At 34.6% G+C, this 13,407-nt stretch overlaps 1 protein-coding gene across 1 annotated transcript in view; it reads left to right on the forward strand.

Annotated features, from left to right (window-relative positions):
- ETNK1 (ethanolamine kinase 1) overlaps window positions 1-12,999 on the forward strand; it is a 68,531-nt gene extending 55,532 nt beyond the window's left edge. The window contains exons 7-9 of the mRNA XM_006167167.3: window positions 223-383; window positions 6,865-6,938; window positions 7,281-12,999. Coding sequence (XP_006167229.2) covers window positions 223-383; window positions 6,865-6,938; window positions 7,281-7,353 — 308 coding nt within the window. The 3' untranslated portion in view covers window positions 7,354-12,999. The remainder of the gene's footprint in view (window positions 1-222; window positions 384-6,864; window positions 6,939-7,280) is intronic.
- The last annotated feature ends 408 nt before the right edge of the window (window positions 13,000-13,407 follow it).

The following is a 13,407-nucleotide window of genomic DNA, read 5'->3' on the forward strand; positions in this document are numbered from 1 at the left end:
ATGAGAATTGATGATGGTGCTCAGTAGTGTGCCTTAGAGCTTAAGATGGAATACAGAATTTTTTTTTTAATAAGTGCTATTTTACTTAACATCTTGTATTCTAACCACAAAAATGGAAACTTTACTTAAAAAAATTAAAATAAATCTTGGTGGCATGGGTTGTTAAAGTATTATAGAAGAGTACTTGTTTTTAAAATCTAAAGTGTTTTATTCTTCTTAAAGGTGTGAGTGATGTGGACTATAGTCTTTATCCAGATAGAGAACTGCAGGGCCAGTGGCTGCGTGCCTATCTTGAAGCCTACAAGGAATATAAGGGCTTTGGGACTGAAGTTACTGAAAAGGAGGTAGAAACACTCTTCATTCAGGTCAATCAGTTTGCATTGGTAAGTTTAAATGTAAATGATTAATAAGTCATAATGTAATTTTGAAAAACTTATTGATTTTTGGCATCTTTTAAAACAATTTCCCATTTTAAGTTTTGCAAATTTTTGTTTGAGATAATGAACAAAAATTGTTCACAGTTTACCCCTTTACATTGCTTTTGAGGACAAAAATTTTGTTTCATTCACTATTATATCCACAGCTCCTAGAACAGTACCTGGCCATATGGTAGCTGTTCATTAATTAATTAATTAGTTAATTAATTTCTTAACAAATTTTTTAAAAAAATTTTGCCATAGTGTGTGTGCCCTCACTGGAGAGAGACAGTGGGAGTAGGAGGGAGGCCAATCATGGCACAGTCCCTTCTCCTCTATTCCCTTCTTAGGATTTTGGGCATGCACACATAGGTGCCCAGTATGTTTCCAGTCATTGGGTCCAGGGCTCAGACCGCAGGGGTCTAGTGCTTTAACCACTACGCCACCTCTGGCCCTGTAATTATTTAATGAATGGGTTCTAGTTAAAGGATTAATATGTGAAGCAGGTTTTTTTTTTTTTTTTTTTTGGTTATATTATGAAAAACATAGTCAAAGGTAGATTTATGGGAAATGAGGTTTTCTACAGTATATTTACTTATCACATCTTAGGTTGAAAGAACAGTAAAATTATGTTTTTGTAAGTTATCTGCTGTTTTATCTTCTTGACTTTCTTTGAGAAAACAGTCATTTCCAGATTCTTTGATGTCTTAGTGCTTTATTATTTTTAAGACCCATTTACCTTTGTAGGCATTTATTTTGAATAATTAGTTCATTTATATTTTGTGGATAATGTGGTATACTAGGATGAGCTTTCAACTAAGGTGTAAACATTTAAATTAAATCCTAGGGTTATTTTAGTTACCTCTTTTAAATTTTAATGTATTTTTATGCAGTTAACATGGGGGAACATTTACAACATTATCTTTACAAGTATACTTTCATGGTAGACCTTCATGGTGGCTGACAGGGATACTATTTTCATATTTTAAGAGCACCACTTCCCCAAAGTCAACCAGTACATCTTGAGTAAGAAGGTGTACTGAAATGTGATTTTTTACCCCTTGTTCTGGTACTTGTTTTCCATAGAACTGTTGGTTCAATTAATGGCATGCTTTTCATTTGGTCCTAGGATGCCTGATGTTTCTATTTATTGTATTTAAACATGATATTAAAATAGAGGATGTAGGGTTTTTTTTTTTTTTTTCTCATTAGGTCATTTAACGATCTTTAGAATCAACTTAATACTTTCATTTAGCAAATTTCTTAACTACATTTAGCCAGTTTCTTATTAATCAGAGGAATATTATTATTGCTGTAATTTGTATTTTTTCATATATCCATCGTGAACACATGAGGCTTATAGCAAATTAAATAATAATAATAAATAATTTTTCCAAAAATTTTATTAATTTTCACATGAGATCCACATAGTATATAAACTCTTAGTCATTTCCACTGTTTGCTATAAGAGAGCCAACTTGGATTTCCTTGCCCTTAACCATCACGCCACCTGTCGGCCCCCCGATTGTCTTTCTACGTGGTATTGAGACAGAGAGAGGGAAAGTGAGAAATTGTCTACACTGCTATTTCTTCTCCTCTGTTCTCTTATCGGGATTTTGGGTATGCACTCACATGTACCCAGTATTACTATTCAAGCCATGGGATGGGGTTCAGGACTCGAACTGGGCTGTCAACCATGTGGGATCAAGCTCCTTAATCCCTGTGGCTCCTGTTGGCCCCTATTAGCAAGTTCTTTAGAAATATTCATTAATCAGATATTGAGCATTTATTGCTACTCCTGGTGAAGTAGATTGGAAATTTGGAAAAGGAATAAAACATAGTACATTACTTCAAAATGCTTTTGATTTAGAAGAGCAAATAAGAGACATAAAATAACTTTTTTGGGGGGTGGGGGAGGTTTTTGCTATAGGGCGTGTGCACTCGCCAGAAATACAGAGAGACAGAGAGATAGAAAGCGAGAAATCACCACCCAGGGGAGATGGCCACGCTGCAATCCCTTCTCCTCCATTCTCTTCTTAGGATCTTGGGCATGCACACCCACGTGCCCGCCTTGAGTTTAAGCTACCAGGTCCAGGACTCAAATCACAGTTGACTACATGGGAGTTCAGCGACATAGCCATTACGCTAACTGCTGGTCCCTTAAATAACTTTTTTCAGTTAAAGTTAACACCTGTTCCTATTTAAAGTTCTTAAATTTAATTAAAAGGAACCTTAATTTAACGTGATTTAGAAATAATATTTTCATAAAATGTGCAGCAAATATATTAATAAAATGTCATACATTCAGTGAGAGGAGAAGAACGTAGAAAGGACATTTGGGGGAAAATAGAGAGGTAAAACATTTGTGGGACACAGATATGGTTTATTAACTGTTGATGAGGATGTCTGTAGTATTCTCAACTGGACTGGACTGAGGTGTATATCATGCTGAGTAAAATCTCTTAAAGTATTATTTATTTTAACTTTATTTATTCATTCATTTATTTTAATTTGACCAGAGAGAGAGAGAGAGAGAAAGTGAGAAAGCCAGCCACTAGATCCAGGATTTGAACCGTGGTCAGCTATGTGGGACTGTCCACTAGATCCAGGATTTGAACCGTTGTCAGCTATGTGGGACTGTCCACTAGATCCAGGATTTGAACCGTGGTCAGCTATGTGGGACTGTCCAAGCGCCTTAACCACCACGCCACTTACTCTTTTTGATATATCTTTTCTTTTTCAGTACTTTTTTATAGCTTATTTTCTGTTACCTTCCTCTCTTACTTTCTCAGTTTCAGCTTACTGATCATTATCTAGGTATGCCTGTCTCATTTCAAGTGTTTAAATGAATAAATTATTGGAAGCATAAGCTAAAATAAACCCTCCAACTTTCTCCTTCATTATTTTTAATGTACTCTTCAGCCTACTACTATCTGCCTTTTCCTTCACTTTTTTTTTTTTTTTAATGCATATGTGCTCACTAGAGAAAGACAGAAAGTGAGAAATCACCCTCAAGGAAAATGACCATGTTGTGGTCCTTTTTCCAGTCACTTCAGAATTTGGGGCATACACACATGTGCCTTGTGTGATTTTCAGGCTGCGGAGTGTGGAACTCAAACTGCTGAGTCAGCAGGGAGGGATCTAGCTTCTCAACCTCTATGCTACCTACTGGCCCTCCCTCACTACTACTAAAAAGTCCTTCAGGTCCAGCTGCAGTGGCATGTGCAGGTTAATCCTGCTTCTCATCAGGCTGAGACCACAGGAGGGACATAGGTTCAACTCCTGGTACACCCTCAAAATCCAGGTGTGGTAGCATGAGCCTGTAGTCTCCTAGGGAGACTGAAGATTTGCAACCTAGTGAGATGCTACCTTTAAAAAAAAATTCAAGCAGTCCTTACAAATAATGACAAACTGTCAACTCTCGTGTCTTTCTAATCTTTATCTTGACTTGTCCATAACCCTTGAGAGTATTTACCATTGATTTTTAAAATTTTCTCTCATTGATTTTTTTTTTTTTTTTTTTGGAGAGGTTTTTGCTGTAGGGGCCATGCGCTTGTCAGAAAGAGAGAGAGAGAGAGAGAGAGACAGAAAGCGAGAAATCACCCCCTAGGGGGGATGGCCACACCACAGTCCCTTCTCCTCCATTCTCCTCTCAGGATCTTGGGCGCACACGCATCTGGCGTGAGTTTAAGCCACCAGGTCTGGGACTCAAACCGCAGTTGACTACATGGGAGTCCAGCAACACAGCCATTTATGCCAACTGCTGGTCCTGTCTCTCATTGATTTTTGTGATGCAGTTCTGTTCTGCGTGGTGAAAATGAAATGTTCAAAGTATGATATCATAAATCAGGTTATTGCTCTGCAGAGTTATTTCCTTCTTAGGTTTACAATGCTTAGAAAAGGAGAGAACAACATAAACAAATTTCACAAGGAATACACTCGGTAGATGATGTACATTAATTCCAAAATTATTCAAGTCAGGTTGCTCAGGATGGAAGCTTCAGTAGAAAGTAGTGTAAAGATTGATGTGCTCGTTTTTCATTTGTGGTTTCTCTGGAGAAACTGGCTTGATTAGCACAGCAGAGACTCTTGATGTGGACTACTTACAAGAGCCACTGATTTAGGCCTCGCTGCAGTGGCACAAGTAGGGAGAGCACTACTATGCAGTCACTGAAGCTCCATATGAGACCATCTAAACAAGCAGGCTACAGTGCTGTGTGCCTCTAATCCTAGCTCACTGGGAGTCTGGGGCAGTATCTCAATATCTGATTAATGAATATTTCTAAAGAACTTGCTAATAGGGGCCAACAGGAGCCACAGGGATTAAGGAGCTTGATCCCACATGGTTGACTGCCCAGTTCGAGAGGGATGGTGACATGAGAACCCATGCCTAATCTGATGAAACTGGGCCAGGAGCAGAATATGGACCTCCCTTGTGGGCTCGGCCACTGCATAGTGGTTCCTTTCCTCTTACGCCACTGTGCCATGCCTTCCACACTATATTTTATAGGAAGTGTTCTGTCCTTTCTTTTAAGTAAGACAAAAACAGTGCAGTGCTACTTTTTAAGTAAACATCTTAGAGCAGAATACTTTTTGAAGTAGAATACTTTTTTCAATCTCAATCTCCTTGAGATAGAAATATTTTTTATATAATTTCATTTAACTTTATTTATTTATTTGTACTTTGACCAGAAAGGGACAGAGACAGAGCGAGAGAGAAAGTGAGAAAGCAAGCCCCAGGTCTGGGACTTGTACCATGGTTGGCCATGTGGGAGTCCAGCATCCTTAACCACCACCACACCACCTGCCAGCCCCTGAAGTTTTTTTTTTTTTAAACATAATTATTTTCATTAATCTTTGAAATAATACAGTATGCATACCTTTATTCCCGTTTTATAAATGATAAATCTGGGACTAAAAATTTGTGATTTGTGACTTTTTATTGCAGAGGAATTAGTGACAGAGCCTGGACTGAACTCTACACCTTATAATTAAAATGAAGAATTTTTCCTGGTTTACTGTGTGGCTTCACCTTCCAAATTAGGTTTTTGAATGTATCAATGTTACCTCTGTTGACTGATTTTTTTCTTACAGACATGTTGCTCTTGCTGTAGTGAATCTACCTGGAGTGAAACAAAAGCCTTTTCTTTAAGACTATTTTTTTCCTAGAGTATTTCTAGTTATAACAGTTCAGGTTTTTCTTGGGAAGTGAAATCCTATTAGTGTTGCCAGAATTTTAAATTACCATGTTTAAGTGAAAATAAGATTGTAATATAAGCACACACATATAATTATTTTATTTTACAGTTGCTAATTACCTAGTAATTTCCCTTTAGGACCCAAGGCCCATTTTTTTTCTGATATGAGTAAAGTTGTGTTACTTTATGCTGTGGACCAGATATGTAGAATTGAGCCAGTAAAATTGTTTTTAGGTGTTGGTTACCCCTAGACATTCCTCACATGTAAATGTATGTATTAGGTCATTGGGAAGGTCACGATGCATTTTTCTATGCAAAAATGTTATGACATTTCCAACAATCCAGTATTTCTGAGATTTGGATTTTCTTTTTGCTTTTATGTGAAAAAACTGAGGCCTTTGTTAATGATATATATTAGAAAAGTCTATTAACAGCTATTTTTTTTTTTTCTTTTTGGAGAGGTTTTTGCTTTAGGGCGCGTGCGCTCACCAGACAGACAGAGAGACAGAGAGACAGAAAGCGAGAAATCACCCCCCAGGGGGGATGGCCATGCCACAATCCCTTCTCCTCCATTCTCCTCTTGGAATCTTGGGCATGCACGCACACGCGCCCGGCGTGAGTTTTAAGCCACCGGGTCTGGGACGCGAACCGCGGTTAACTACATGGGAGTCCAGTGACATAGACATTACACTAACTGCTGGTCCCTTAACAGCTATTTTTTAAACCATTTAAGTGGGGAGAGAGCCAGCAGGTTGTATGGTGCTTAAGGTGCTAGACTCCCACATAGTTGACCATGGTTCGAGTCTCAGACCCCTGGCAACTTGTTTTCTTAACACTCCCCAGTGAGCACATGTGCCCTGTAGCAAATTAAATAATAATGACAATGATAAATAATAAAATTAAATAATTCTATAAAAAACAAACAAAAACACTTAACCAACATCTAATCAGTGCTACCGATGCTGAACTCTGCATTATACAAAAAAAAGCATGTTACAAGAATTGAGCTCTATTTTTAAGTGTTTATAATTTATCATAACCTAACCTCTCTTGGTATGGACAGAAGTAAATGTATTGCCATTCAGAAGCTATGTGCATTAGTATTGCCTGTGTTTCAGATACTTTATATAATAATAAGAACAGCAAAAAAGAAATTGGTGTGTGGAATTAATGAAAAGGATACAATTAACAATTTTGTTTTACAGAATAAAGCATTTTCATAATTTTGATTTTTCTTCATTCCTTTTAAGGCTTCTCATTTCTTTTGGGGACTGTGGGCTTTGATTCAAGCCAAGTACTCCACTATTGAGTTTGATTTCCTTGGGTAAGTCTCATTTTAGTATATGCATTAAATTGATCTCTGCTTTTGTTTGGATTAACATTTAGAAGTCATATGGACATTGAGGTTACTTTTTCAATCAAATACTGTGAAAGCTACAAATATTTGATCAAGTAATTGGTCCATAAGGAAAAACCTATTAGTATACTTCTCCATACTCTCTGTATTGGAAAAGTGTCCAGTAGGTGGTGCAATAAACTAAATGTATGGTCTTTGAAAATAGTAAATTGAAAAAAAAAAAAAGCTTAAAATGGTGAGTGGAAAATAAAAGAAGGATTACGTTTTTCAGCTTTGGCTAATTTTGTCCTTATTCTCTTTTCTCACTAGGTATGCAATTGTTCGTTTTAACCAGTACTTTAAAATGAAGCCTGAGGTTACTGCATTAAAAGTGCCTGAGTAAAGAAGAGATTTAATTATTCTCAAGTAGCTGAGCAATGCTTGTGAATCTTTTCTTAAGAAATTCCAAAAAGCCAACATTTGTTAAAGTTCTGTTATTTAATTCGGTTATTTTGCTTTATAAATAATGCCTATAAAACAACCAATCTATTTTTTGAATAGACTGAGTGATGTCAAGAAATATACCTACTGCTATCAGTATGTGGTGGATTAGAAATTGGTTAAATCTGCAGAAGGTATAAAGATGTCAGTTTAAGCCTTTCTTTGATAATTTAATCTGTGTTATATGTAAATTATTTATTGTTTAACTTGATGCTGTGACTGCTTTCATCTGTTTCATCTGTTTGTTGAGTGTAAGCAATGAAAATGTTCCAGAGAATTTTTTTTTATTTTAATAAGATTAATTTTAGTAAGCATTCTAGTTGTCCAATGTAACCTTTTCATCTCGATGCACTGTAAGTAAAGTGAATCATTTACCCTTGAAATGCCGGTTGTTGACTGGTGTAGGTAACTTAGAATGTTCATATAAAAATGCCTGTTTAGGAGGTTAAAATACATTTAGTATCTCCTTTGGTGGTGTATCTTTTTGAATTAAATATTGGAAAGCATTTTTTTTTGGGTAATGTAACTTATCCCTCTGTGTCTACATAGTCTGGCAGTATAAATATAAATACTTACCATATAATCTTGGAATAAGTATGATTTAATACCAAAATCTGTATTAAATAATGTCTGTAAATGCTAAATATGGTCATTTAAGTTGCTGGTTTTAAAATTTTTACTATATCAGATTATTCCTAACCAAAAATTTTGTTTCATTTATCAAGATGCTCTGTTTTTGTTTACTAAACAGTCACTAGCATTCTTAATTTTTGAAACAATTATCAAAAGTTACCATAGCTGGAAATAAGAAAATGCCATTTAGGTTCAGTCTTTTTACCTGTTCAGATTCATTCCATACATTGTAGTTCTATACATTCATGTTTTAGTTTGGTTCCATGTCTTTAAGAGTGATAGCAAATGATTCATTGATATATGTAAGTCGAGAATAATCTACTTAGGTGGTAAAAGAATTAAATAAGGAACATTTAGAACATTGATCTTGTACACTTAAAATCTGACATGACAAAATGTGAATTAAGCAGAAATACTCATGGTAGGAGGGTTTCTGTTGTTTTGTTTCCTTTTCTCATGTTTTTAAGTTTATTTTTAATTTTGTTTAGAGATTAGAGGGAGGCAATTACTATATGGAAAGAAGTTAGGTCTTTGAGATAGGTAAGTAGGCTTCCAGTGTTAAAGTCGGCTGTGTGGAATGGAGCAGTCATGGTTAACTTTACTTAGAAAATTAGTCTGACAAGCTTTGCACTTTGGCCACATAAGTGCCCATGTACAAAGTTGGCTTAATGGATCTGCATATTCAAAATATGCAACTACAAATCTATCCTCTGAGAAATCTTCTGGGGAGTCTGATGTATTCTTCAATGACTTATATTCTCAGACAAGTGCTTTAAACTACTTGGATTATCTCAAGATGTTTAAAGCTAATACAGTAAGTAGAAACACTTACAAGCCATTTTAAATGGTAAATTCTAGTTACATGAGTAGACTCTTAAAGTATGTTTGTATCTTTGACAGTGTTAGACCAAGGTTTGCTTTCTACCTCCCCTGTGTTATAAATGTTCACTTTTAAAAAAATAAACCATTTTACTATAAAATCAGTAGAATTTTGCATAGTTGGTTAACTGAATGCAACCAATTAAGCAGTTCATGGTTTTTTTGTAATGTGAGTGTCAACTTGGAAAATTGTATTTGGTGAGATAAGAAATACTCTTGATTTTCTTTTCTTTTCTTTTTTTTTTTTTTCTGCCTTCTAAAGAGCTATTTCATCTTGTAGAACTGTGGGAGGAGAGAAGATCATTTTTCTACCTTACTCCATATTGTTACTTCAAACAATTTTGAATAGAGATTCACTCAGCCATTGCTGGTAGACTACATGCCGGCTAGCCGTGACACTGTTGTTAAGCGTTCCTGAGAGTTTCATGTAGAATTGAATGTGACCAGGAATAAAAACTCTTGCTGTAGCCCTCAAAGTATGCAGTGGGTCTTGGGAACAAAAGATACTTAAGCTATTACTGCTACTCTTAGGCTAGATTTTGGTGTTGTGATGTTCCTACTTCCTATGCAGGTTTTTGGGATCATGGTGCAGGCTAGCAGTAAGGTTCAAAGATGCTTTCCTTTATGTTGACCATTTAAAGGATTCTAAAGGAAGATAAATGTCAACAGTGCTGTAAAATCAACCATCTAAATTTGTCCTCTGGCTTGCTGAGATGTTTGTTGCCTTTTTATGTTAACAAGGAACTTGAATGCCTTACCTAATAACTCAACTGATAGTAAGCTCATTTGTAAATATAAAAATAGTTAAGAAGTGGCATTCATGTATATTCAATGTTAGTCAATAGACCAGAGTGGCCTGGATGCTTTAACAAGCAAAATTCCTCAATTTTTCCTCTCCCCTTATATTTCTGTGATCTTACCTGACCACTGATAATTTGATATTTTTTCCCCCTTCCTAACCCCATGCTACCACCATTTTCTGGCATCAAAGCGAGGTGGTAGTGTGTCATACTGTTTGTTCCTGATCATCTAAGATCAGAAGGAGCACAAAACTCATTCACTAGGTCTGCCTGGAATGTATATAAAACAGTGTAAATAAAAATTTGTAAATTAGTGTGAATTGTATCTTGCATATGAGATTGTGTCTTGTTCCGTGTTTTCTTCTCTTTTTGTAGGCATTTTTCTGTAAGGAAATGGTCCAGCTCGTTGGCTTTAGACGGGAAATAGCCAACAGTTCTGGCAGCAAAGTGAGATAACAGGAACTGGAAATAAGGTTTATCAGCTTTGGTTACTGTCAGTACTTATTTATTTAGCCTCTCAGTGCCTAATAAGACTTTCCTTTGTTTTTCAGTTGTGTATTCGTTTTTTTGAGGTTAGATTTCTAGAAGTGTAAATTTATACACTGTAGTAATAATAGAGCTCCAGTTTTTGAGTCATGATTCTTAGCTAAGGGGAGTTTAAAATACAAATTACAAACTGAAGTATTACCTTTTCCTATTTTCAGGGTTTGTCTACAAAGAAAAGAAACCTTGAAATTTTATATATCTGAATGTGAATCCTAAATCCTGTGTATACCAGAGATAGGACAAGTAATTGCTCTTAGTTCAACTTAAGCATATATCAGTTGATGTCTCTAAACTTTAAGTAGTCCGTAATAAGAGAATGAAAGATGTAAGAATCTTTAAGTGACAGCTACTTCCATATTCTGCACAATTCTGCACACTTATTTTAACTTCATAAATAGTTGTTACTAAAGCTGCCAGATTTAAAGAAGAAAAAAAGTCCTTCAAACACTCTCAATTAAAAGTTACAAATCTCCACTTTCAAAATTATACAGATAATTCTTTTTTACATTACACAGACGCTGTCTGTATCACTTTGTGAATTTTTTTCATAGTATACTATCAGATTGATTTTTCTGCTTTAAATTGCTTTTAATAAAGCTTTTAATATATTACATTACAAAGTAAGACAGATTTAAACTTTTAGTATTAATCAGCCATTTAGTTTATAGACAAAGTTAACAATGCTTTATGCTAGGACAGTAGGGGAGCTGGTTTTGGCAGCAGCTAGCACTACTTTACACACAGAGGGCAAATGCTAGTAATTATTATGCATAGGGAAAAAGAACTACGTATGTGGTAAAGCAGCTTTATCTTTATTTCAAAATTGATTTGCCTTTTTTTTTTCTTTAGTTTATTAGATTTTTAGAATGTTAACTTACTGGGAATTTAATTACATTTTAAGGCAATCTTTGTTGTTTTTGATAATTTTTAAAAGAAGGCATTAGTTATATTGAATCACCTTTCTCCCCGGGGCTATTGCATACCACTAGTGTGATTACGGTGTTATGTCTTGGGTTTTCGATGTCTTTGACTAGAAGAATACATCAGTTACTTTAAATGAGTTTTCCCCTGTTTTTGAAGTTCAGTCTGTAAATGTGTTCCTGCAAAATAAAATAGTTGGATTTGTATTACTTGAATACTTGAAAACTAAAATGGACAAGATACATTACATAATGGATTAGATTTTTCTGAACAGTTTTTATGCTGAAAATGTTCATTTCTGGATTGTAATTTGAAATGGGATGAAAATCCAATAATTTGTTGGAAAAATGATAGTGCTTAGAAGTAGGATAAACCCTTTTGTGTTTGAAGCATCCAAAATTCAAGTTTTTAGTAGTTTTTTTTTTTTTTCTGAAATGTTCTTTCTCTACTGTGTACCTTATGCACTTAGTATACTACTGATACAAAACAGCAGGGTTAAAATACCATTATTACCATTATATCTGTGTTCATTTTAAATCCTATAACTATTCTAAGTTACAAAAATTGCTTACTAAAATACTCTTAATCCCAAGTGTTTGATTAATATCTTAACTGTTAATGATATTTTGAAAACCATTCTTCATTTCAATAAAACACAAGATACTTAATAAGAGTTGAAAACATTACATATTGTATTTAAAAGCTGAAAATATTACATATTGTATTTGAATGTGAGTAAGAAAACTGGCTTATTGGAATTAGAAGTGTTCCATTAGTTAAATTTCCAAACTCTTAATAAAGGAACCTTCAGAGATAACTTGAAACCCAATGATATCCATGTAAACTAGCCCCCATGAGCTGGAAATGACCCCAAAAGAGCCATGGTTGTAGTGGTGTGCTGCTACTTAGGTAGTAACACACTGTCATTTTTGTTTAATAATTGGAAGTAGTTTCCTGTATTTATCTGTAGTAAATTAACTATAAGTTAATGGAATCTGACAAGAGAAAAAAATTTTGACTCGACTATACTTAGGAGCCTTTCTACAGCTAGGTCAAATTTCCATGATACGAAGTATTTTAATTTTAAAATATACTATTATTATAAGGAAGAAGACATGGCATTATTCCATGTGCTTAAATGGTAATTGCTGTATCAGTTTTGGATGGAAGAAATGAATAATTGTCATTGCGTTCACTGTATGTTGCATTGGGAAATTGTGACATAAAACGTAAAAATTTGTGTTTATCAAATGTGAACCTTAGTAGTATAATGCTGCTTTGTATATACTGTAAGTGCTACAAATAGTCTCAGCACTGAAAATGTACTGATACCTCTCAAATGAATGCAACTTTTGATGTAGGTGTTTTGAGATGCCTCAGAAAGTATCTGAGTGTCTGGGAATTTTGTTAATCTGTTTGGTGATGAAGATACTTCCTGTTTTTTTGTTGCATATGTTCATGTTTAGAATTTAATTTTTACATTTTCCCCACTGTTAAGCAAAATTTGTTCTTCGGATAAAATGGGGTTGCCAGTGAAGAAAATTAAAAACAACCTCATTCATGTAATTGCTTAAGTAAAAATACATTTTTACTATATGTTCCTAAACTTTTAGTGAAGCTGTTTGTATTTCTGTTTAAGATATTCAGGCGTTATTTCTGTTTAATAAGGCTTTTTACCATTGATTAAATGAAGGAATGTATCTTTTTGAAGAGATTTATATTCTGTAAATAAAAATTGGTTGTAACAATAAAGTTGGGTTCTAACTGCAGTGTGTCCAAAATTTTATTGTTAATCTAGCTTATTTTTGAAATTTTTCTTTTGTAGACTATTTTGAAACATAAGACTTTTGTGACTGGCAGATGGTGTGGTAGTTAAGGTGTTGGACTCTCACATGGCTGACCACAGTTTGGGTCCTGGACGTGGTGGCCTGCCTTCTCACCTTCTTTCTCTGTCTCTGGTCAAATTTTTTAAAAATGATAAATACACAAAATTAAAGTAATAGTCTTTAAAAAAATGACTTTCCAAAATGAGTATATAAATGTACATGTGGAGTGATTCTTTAAATTTTCAATAGTCTAGTTTTCTAATATGCTGTTAAAAATTTACTTTGGAAGATTTGGTCAAAATGAAAATATGGAATATTATTGGGTTGTCAGAAAAGTCAGATACATTTTTG

This window comes from Tupaia chinensis, unplaced genomic scaffold, assembly GCF_000334495.1.
Source record: "Tupaia chinensis unplaced genomic scaffold, TupChi_1.0 Scaffold144568_1, whole genome shotgun sequence".
Classification (NCBI taxonomy): Eukaryota; Metazoa; Chordata; class Mammalia; order Scandentia; family Tupaiidae; genus Tupaia; species Tupaia belangeri.